Below are 9,574 nucleotides of genomic sequence, written 5' to 3'. Positions count from 1 at the left end.
GAACCATGAGAAAATGACTAAGGCCTCTGCCTCGAATTTTGCGGGCAGCGGGGCGGCGGCGGCGGCGGCGCGGCAGCGGGGCGGGCAACGCATACCTGTTCTCCAAACTAGCGGGCAGATCGCGCGGCACTATAGCGGTGTAGTGTTGTGTTCGTGGTTGTGTTGTCGAGATATTTGTTTTTATTCGCGAACGAAATGACTGAAAAATGGCGACATTTTTTGATTCAAATTTATTCCTAACGCTCGATTTATTGTGGGCAAAAGAAGAAGTGGATCCCTACTATAGGGCAAGGAAAATAAATGGCGAGTTTTATCGAAATTATGAAGAACAGAGACAAAATCCCGACAAATTCTACGACTAATAATTGGTTAATTATTCTTCTATTTTTATGGTTCACATCTTTGCTGTTCCATATGGGTGTCCTCTCAAAGATTGCCGAAATAATTAGCTCTTGCACGTCCGAAGACATTTTGATACGTCACAAAAAAATGTACAACACTATACCTACAATGCAGACGCGCAACGCGGGCGGTCACCGCTTGACTGGAGTGCACCGCTCGTTGCCCGCCCCCGCGCCGCTCCTGCACCGCTGTATTCGAGGACCGGTCCATTTGATTATACGCGTAAGATCCTGCCGCTCCCGCGCCGCCGCCGCCGCCGCCCCGCTGCCCGCGAGATTCGAGGCAGAGGCCTAAGTAGAGCTTATTTTTTACATTTTCAAAACTACATCGAGCGACATTGGAGCTCTGGATGTCTGCATCGTGGATTTTTTTTTCTTGTTTCGTGTTTGTGATGATTCTGACCATCAGCCTTAGAGGCAGACATGATCAAATAATTGTGTACCTTTTTTATTTTTGCAAATTGAAAGCGCATAATTTAAAAATGCAGCGACGAAGGACTTCCGAACTTGAATCGTTATCGATATGACATATAAGCAAATCATACACAGAAATGCTCGCCAGTTTATTCTTTTTGATGATTGTAATAAATGTTATAAATAAGGTATGATGTTTTTTTTGCACAAATGTGATCTATATGAAACGAGCCTGACAAAAGTTACTAGTATTTTGGGAATTCTGTTGAAGGCTTTTATTACACTGCATATTCAATTATAAATATATTTAGAATCTTAACTTAATAGGTCCAACTCTCGGAAAATATCTCGATTTTTTACAAAATTATCCTAAACTTAGGTGGCGACGCCAGGTGCAGAGTGGGTGGAACGGGGTCACCATATATTTGATGGGGAGTTCTAGATTGTATTTTAATATTGGACCATTATCACATTATAGGAACACTTCTCTCACAATTCAATACTTACATAATAAAAAAAAACTGACTGCCGCGTTGGTCTAGTGGCTTGATGTAAAGCCGCAGACCTGTACGTCCTGGGTTCAATTCCCAGGTCGTGCCGATAAAAAATTATTGGGTAGCAGCCCGGAGTCTGGAAGTGTGTACACTCCCGTGCCTCGGAAAGCACGTAAAGCTGTTGGTACTGCGCCTGAACACTTGTGCACTATAATATCTCTTACACAGTTGGCAAATCTCTTTTGAGATTGACCGCCGTGGCCGAAATCGGTCTGGAGGACATAATTATTAATAAAAAAACAATAATACTTAAAGAGTAATTTATTATTAAACTATTTACACGCTCCTCATCACGATTCGACCATGAACGCAGCCATAAAAAATACTACATATATTTCTGTTGCAAGTCAGTCACTTAACTATTATATTGTCCTCTGTCTGTGGAGCTAGCGGGTATATTTTTTAGATTTTCTAATGTATGTAGTCTCACCTTATTTAAGAGTTAAAAATATACTTTCAATCCATATGTATATTAAATATATTACATATTCGTCTTGAAACGAAAGAGCAGAGTAAGTATAAAATGTAAATTATAAACATATATATGTATGTTTGACAATGGAAAGGAAAAATATTCGTATTAGCTCCACTGTAGTGATTCCTTGGACTGTCAAATTAATTCTAGTCAACACAAGTCAATTCTTCTCTTCTATATCAATAAGGCGCATATCTTCTGGAAGGCGACGGACCACGCATACCCGGCCTGCGAACAAAAGAAAATTTACATTTAGTTTTGTTACTATGCGAACTTTCTACATAGTTTTAATAATAAAAATTGTAAAGATGTTGTTGACATAGAATTCAATGCATATTATTTAAGTGTTACGTATTATTTGTATTTATTTTAATATATGTGTGACCTAAACAAACTCTCATGTTTGAAAAGTGAATAAAACAAAACTTTCCTCGAAATATATGCTCACAATTGACAACACATAACTTCTCACATGTAATTTTTAGGTAGTCATCTGTGTATAATAATGCGAATTAATTTATTTATTTATTATTGACGAGCCGGTTGGCGTGGTTGGTAGATACCTTTCACGCCGAAGGTTGTGGGTTCGATACCCACCCAGGACAGACATTTGTGTGCATGAACATGTCTGTTTGTCCTGAGTCTGGGTATAATTATCTATATAAGTATGTATTTAGAAAAAAAAAGTAGTATATGTAGTATATCAGTGGTCTGGTTTCCATCGCACAAGTTCTGTACAAGCTTAATTTGGGATCAGATGGCCGTGTGTGAAAAATGTCCCAGGATATTAATTATTTGATAGACTTGACGTTAATTGCGATTTATATAAAGTGAAAACAACGCCGTCCAGTGATAATATAATCGGAATTTGCAGACAATCTGACACCTAACTAGAAATTAAGACATTGTTATAAGGTTAAAATTTCATCATAAGTGGTTTAAAAAAAAAACTCTCTTTAATTACTTTGTAAAATATTTGATCGGATAATTTGTACATTCATTTTACATATATAATACAAATGTATGTAAAAAGTTAAATACAAAATGTGAGATATAAGCTAGTATCTAAAATATTCATATCAATCAATCAGAAAAACCATGAGGTGGAGTGTCATGTATTTTTATTGATGACCAAATTATAAAGGTTCCATGGCTCATGATTGTTTGTGTAGCACTTATATGAAACATTAAATAAAGTCATGGAAGTACACACTACAATAATTTAACAAATGTTCTCTACTCTACAGAGAAATGGGACCAAAGAAACATTCATTTATATTTAAGTTAGCAAACTATAAGCTTGTAGTCACCAGTGGGGATGAAATTTATACTCAGAACGAAATTTTTATATTGAATTATGAAGAATTAAAAGTAAAACCAAAGTATTTTTTTCTCTCATCAGTAATTCGTCATTTGAAAGAAAACAACAAAGCAATATGTATCTGCAAAGTTAGTAAGCTGATAAATATGTTTTATTATGGAGGTCACATATAATGTGTGAGACATATCCAATGTCAAAAGTGAAAGTGTCAATGTTAAAAAAAAAGAAATGCATTGGGCTTAGTAATATCGTTTTAACTAACATTAATACTATAAAGTTCTTTTTTATACTAATCATATAAAAATTGTTTTAGTAGACTATATCCTTAAGATAATTTCTCAACGTTTTAAGACTAAATGAAATAACTAATTCCTTAAACAATCGTCTATTGTGATGAACTGTTTGGCTATCAATACTAGTATAGCAACACTACACTACATTTAGATGTTTGATCGTTATTCAAATAATGTAAGATATATTTCCCTTCTATGAAACAAGCTTAAATGTAAAAATAATTTCCAAGTCACCCATGATAATTGTTATTATTCATTTATTCTAAATTAAGGGTTTTTCTTTAAGTTTTATTATACAAGTCATAGTAAATACAGGGCTCCCTTTATATAGACACTTCAAATAGTGTCAATTGATATTCTTGTCTTACAGGTTTAAACTGTATGTGAGCCGGTTTATTATTACAGGCACATGATATATAATATTTTATGATAGTACATTGACAGTACAAACAATTGTTATCTATGGAGCCATTGACTATGGGACCTATGATAAATTATCATCAGGAGACCCATCTGCTAGAAATTTGTTGTTTTTAAGTACATATGGAATGTTATTATATTTAAAATGTTATAATAATAATGAAGATATGAAAACCTACCTTCTGTCATCAAATGTGTCTCTGCTAAAGTCTTCATACATCCTGAAATTATAAATATAGAAATTAAGTACCATTGATTTACACATGATTAAGTTAGTTTATTTATTCAGCAAACAAAATACTCAGAAAACAATTACTATTAGAGGAATCTCTTACCCTCGCGACATCTGTGGTCCTCGTGGGGGACTTCTTCGGCTGTACATAGCATCATAGGAGGATCTCATTGAACCCATACTGCTCCGCATGGGTGGTAAGTTAGGCATGGGTGGCATGGGCTCTCTGCGCAAGGGTGGTGACACGAAGTCACCTCGCGCACGCGACGCACCCATGTCTAGTCCCCTGGAAGCTCCGACTGGATAGCGTCGCTCGAATAAGTCACGAGGACTCTCACCAAATCGAGCTCTATCATAGTACCCATCATAAGGATCCTGTCATCAACAAATAAAGATTTAACATACAAATAATTTAGTTATCAAGTATATCATCTATTGTAATAAATATATCAAATATTTCCGAACGTATCAAATAACGTAATAAGAATAGAATTTGGGAAGCTAATGTAGCATCATCGAGCCCGCAGCGATCGTGTCGGCCGAGGAATAGGAACCGCGTGCGGAGTGCCCTCGCTCGGCATTATTGATGCGACGTGAACCGACGTTACGTGTAAAGTAAAGGAGAGCGCGTTACCCCAAATCCTCCCATCATGCGATCGCGGAGGAACGGCGGCGGCGGCGGTGGGGGGTACGGGTCGCGGCCAAACGCTCGATCGCGGAAACCGTTGCGGTCGGGCCCCAGCGCCTTGGGGCACTCCTTGGACCAGTGCCCGCCGCGCCCGCAGCGGTAACACTGTTCCGGATCGCCCATGCCCGGTCGCTGACGGACGCGGCTCGTGGAGAGCTGCACCTTCATGGGCTGCCCGTCCACCATCATACCGTTCAGCTCTTTGATAGCCTCATTCACATCGCCCGACGCGTCCAAGTGTACGAAGCCGTAGTTACGAACGATATCGCACTCGACGACCGTGCCGAACTTCTGAAACAGCTCGCGGACTTCGGGCGCGCGCGTCTTGTCCGTTAGGTTACCGACGAATATTTTAGTGGTCGGCGTCGACGGCGCCTTTCGGCTCTTGGCCGCTTCTATTTTGATCGCCTGTCCATGAACTATCTCTCCGTTAAGGTTCTGAATGGCTTCGCGTCCGACTTGTTCATTTTCCATGTGTACGAAACCGTAATTTCTGACGATATCGCATTCTACGACCGTACCGAACTTTTCAAACAGCGGTCTGAGATCGGCGTCCGTCGTTTTATCGGAAAGGTTCCCGACGAAGATTTTGAAAGTACCGGCGCCCGGCATTTTAGATTCTGAAACGCATACATAATTTCACGAAATGAGTCAGCAGCGTCCATGCCAAAGTTTTTACTACCGACGGATGTTTGTTAATCGATATCGGATAAAAACAAATATACTTACCTATTTTTGAAACTTATATGTCACTAAAAAACACTAATAATACGAAAATTACACGATATTATCACAGAAAACCTTCTGCGCACAATACACTTATAAATCAGCAACAAAATGGCGTCCAACTCGGCATTCTATATTCTATGAAGGCACCTAGCGGAAAGAGGTTACTGAACGGTTTGTCAAATACGGATTCACGAATGAAAATGAATGTACGAAAACATTATACCATAGCCAAACGAAACAGTACCAACCATAGTAATTTAATTTTATAATATCTAGTCTGGATTTTAATAATATATAATAATTATATCGTATGGTAAAAACTCCTTCACTTTATATTTCTTTTATTTCTTGGTTTTAGTTTACAAAAAATGCTTAAAAACATTCTTAAACTAATTCCTCCTACACCTAGAAACTGGCAACATTAAATTAAATGTCAAAGACCGACATTTGACGACAGTCGACACAAAAAATATTAAACTATCACCAAATTATAGAAATTAATTGGACAATTGTGAACTCGTGATTTTATAGAACATATAAATTTACTATATTTACCAGATTTTGCTGTAACCGGTAAGTATTTTATATTGTTTGGTTAAATTTATATCAAATGCCGAAATGGATCAAATTTCTTCGAATACTCGGTTATTTATCTTACGAGTACTAAATACCACGTATGAATTTATTACTACTATTTCTGACGTTTATAATAATCGTAAATGTATTAAAAAAAACATTCTAAAAACTCGCGGGCGAATCTTATTCGTTCTTAATCTATTAATCAATAACTTTATCCTACTTGTTTAGAGTTTACGATTTTCTAACGTGGGCAATAGTTTGACTTTGAATGATATGCATTGTTTTTTAAAAAATTAACAAATCTTATTTCATGAAAATCAATGAAGTTTTATATGTTTGATACATAGCACTATGTTTTGAGTATGTATCAATGATAACTGTCAGAATATAAAATATAATTAATCATTATTAATTATTACTACAATGATTACTCATAGCCTTTATACCTTTTATCTTAAGTTAAAATAATACATCTTTGCTATACCATGTGTCACTAAATTTCAATGAACACTTGAAATTATAGCTAATTGAAAATTTCCTTCATTAATCAGATTTAGATCAGATTTAAATACATAATGCCTAAATTATTTATTAAATAGCCTTAAAAAAATATTGCAATATATTACTTGTTATTTGTAGTTTGTTCCGATACTTTTATAAATAATGATTTCAATATTTTTGAACACATTTGAAAACTTACTGTTAATAATCAAAACCTCATTACAAATATATATCCTCATACAATATTACAAATATATTGACTTTTATTACAAATATATCGTCGCATTTGGACTCTACTACCACTTACCATCAGGTGGAGTAGAGTCATTTGCCATCCCGGACATATAAAAAAAAAAAAACTTTGACCAATATTCACAATAACTTAAATTATTTATATTAAATAACTTACTAAGTGTCATCATCATCATCCTTTTATAGTCCACTGCTGGACATAGGCCTCTCCAATGGCACACCACTGAGCTCGATCTTCAGCACTCAATCTACATTCCTGCCACCCATATTTGTGTATATCCACCTAGCTGGAGAATGTCCTATGCTTTTTATCAAGGCCTGGTCTCTACACCAGAACACGTCTACTCCAATAGTTGTCGGTTCTGTGACATATGTGTCCAGACCATTGCCACTTCATCTTACTAATCCTTTGGGCTATGTCAATAAACTTACTAAGTGTAGTCAGCTTTATATTATGACTTGAGGCCTCTGTCGAGCTGTGGAACATTATCAATCCCTATATAAAATATAATTATATAATACATGATATAGGAATGTATGTGACGAAGGGAAGAGATAAACACTGTTGATTATGATTTTTCCTTTTTAACGAAATTGATATATTTCAATAACAATTTTCAATGTATAAAATGCTTCTACATTAAGTTTCTCAGAACAGTGTATTATGTATTTTTTTTAAGTTTAAAATAATAACAACTTAGTTCTTTAGTTATAGAAGTACAGTTAATGTCTATGATTGAGAGAAATGTTCCTCTTTCATTATTTGACATTGTGTGATGTATGGCAAGGTTATTGTTTGTTTTGTTGTTCATAATGTAATTAATACTATCATGTGACTGATGCCAGTCGTCTTGTCACAAATTAAATGTCCTGTAATGGACATTCTTCGAGATGGCCTAGTGGTTAGAACGCGTGAATTTTAACCGACGATCGTGGGTTCAAACCTGGGCAAGCACCACTGAATTTTCATGTGCTTAATTTGTGATTATAATTCATCTCGTGCTTGACGGTGAAGGAAAACATCGTGAGTAAACCTGCATGTGTCTAATTTCATTGAAATTCTGCCACATGTGTATTCTACCAACGCGCATTGGAGCAGCGTGGTGGAATAAGGTCCAAACCTTCTCCTCAAAAGGGAGAGGAGCAGTTGGAGATTCACAGGCTGTTAGTGTTACTGTAATGGACATGTTATTAAATAATGCCATTTTTTACGTAATATAGTATTTATTATCATAATATATTTTTTAGTTTATTCTTAAGACTCAGTCGAGGCTTAATCTTGATAGAATCAAAATTCAAATCAGCAATTTGAAAATGGCGATAATTTGTTTGTTGTTTGGTTGTTAAAGGAATTATTCATATTCTTTACAATAGCAATATCTGAATTGTAACAATATCTGAACAGAAGCGACCCATGCCTGTTCGCTTGTAATAATTATTAACTGTTATTAAGAGTGTTTGTCTATTATCCACACTGCTACTTTAATGATAAATTCAACTTACGTCGAACATTGCGATGTTTTCGTTCACACTCAATTTAGTATAAGTTGAAACCAAGCACATGAGACGCAGTGTCAGTACTTCGTGTCAGTACGAATTTGAACCCGCGATCTTGAAGTCTATCTGATCTATCCACTAGGCTCTCCATTGTATCCTCGAATGCGAAATGCGAAAATAAATTAAAAATAATGTCACATTCGTAATTTTATAAAAAGTTATTGTTTTCGGTCATACCTCTTCATATATGTTTTAATGATCATGATGACGTTGACATAATACACATGATATGACCTCTAAGCATCTCGTAATATTTTCACTGTACTGTTTTTTCAAAAGGATACGTCAAAATTATCTGGCCTTGAGATGTCATTTCGGCCATACATAAAATTTTATATAAATTTATTTACCTCCTGAAAACACTTTCGTTAATGTATTTTACATTACTTATATATACCATACCTTTAAATATATCTTCCAGAATTGAAGATTTGACTCAAATTTGAAGATTTAATGTACAAAAGTATCAATCATTATACTTCCGGTTAAAATGTAGACTTATATTTAGATCCTAATTAAAAAAGTATCCGAAAAATTATTTATATTCTAGAATATCAGAATGTGATATGCGACATTGAGTATAATAATAATTACATTTAAATGATATACGCATCAAAATAGCATAACACTTTAGTCGCTTTAAAACATTTTACAAGTGAGCTCTTACGCAATAGGACTCTTGAACGAAATGTTTCTATGGTACATATTAATATTTCCACAACCAATCAACTTAGATAAATTAAAATAGATATATTGTCGAAATTATATTCCGACGTAACGTAAATAACTATTATACACTTAATTACACCTACTGGTGGTAGGGCTTTGTGCAAGCTCGTCTGGGTAGGTACCACCCACTCATCAGATATTCTACCGCAAAACAGCAATACTTGATATTGTTGTGTTCCGGTTTGAAGGGTGAGTGAGCCAGTGTATGGTGTGTGCCAGTGTATTACAGGCACAAGGGACATAAAATCTTAGTTCCCAAGGTTGGTGGCGCATTGGCTATAAGCGATGGTTGACATTTCTTACAATGCCAATGTCTAAGGGCGTTTGGTGACCACTTACCATCAGGCGGCCCATATGCTCGTCCACCTTCCTATTCTATAAATAATTATGTATTGCGACAAATAAAATGTTCAGTCGAAAACAGTATAG

General features: G+C 35.7%; 2 protein-coding genes across 8 annotated transcripts in view; one reads left to right on the top strand and one right to left on the bottom strand.

Annotated features, from left to right (window-relative positions):
* Positions 1-1,615: 1,615 nt before the first annotated feature.
* Positions 1,616-5,700, bottom strand: LOC126771635 (RNA-binding protein lark). Its single transcript, XM_050491632.1, has 5 exons — positions 5,528-5,700; positions 4,745-5,418; positions 4,214-4,485; positions 4,058-4,099; positions 1,616-2,072 (listed from the first exon to the last, which is right to left on the bottom strand). The coding sequence occupies exons 2-5, from the start codon at positions 5,408-5,410 to the stop codon at positions 2,024-2,026; spliced, it is 1,029 nt and encodes a 342-aa protein (XP_050347589.1). The 5' UTR covers positions 5,411-5,418; positions 5,528-5,700; the 3' UTR covers positions 1,616-2,023.
* Positions 5,701-5,966: 266 nt separating this feature from the next.
* The window catches only part of LOC126771627 (stress-activated protein kinase JNK), a 112,332-nt gene continuing 108,724 nt past the window's right edge, over positions 5,967-9,574 (top strand). For 4 of the 7 annotated variants that reach the window (XM_050491621.1, XM_050491619.1, XM_050491616.1 and 1 more), the window contains exon 1: positions 5,967-6,100. The gene's annotated coding sequence lies outside the window, so the exon portion shown is untranslated. The remainder of the gene's footprint in view (positions 6,101-9,574) is intronic. The other 3 variants (XM_050491622.1, XM_050491623.1, XM_050491620.1) reach the window with 1 other exon arrangement.

This window comes from Nymphalis io, chromosome 11, assembly GCF_905147045.1.
Source record: "Nymphalis io chromosome 11, ilAglIoxx1.1, whole genome shotgun sequence".
NCBI lineage: Eukaryota > Metazoa > Arthropoda > Insecta > Lepidoptera > Nymphalidae > Nymphalis > Nymphalis io.
This window is presented reverse-complemented; position numbering and strand designations above follow the sequence as displayed.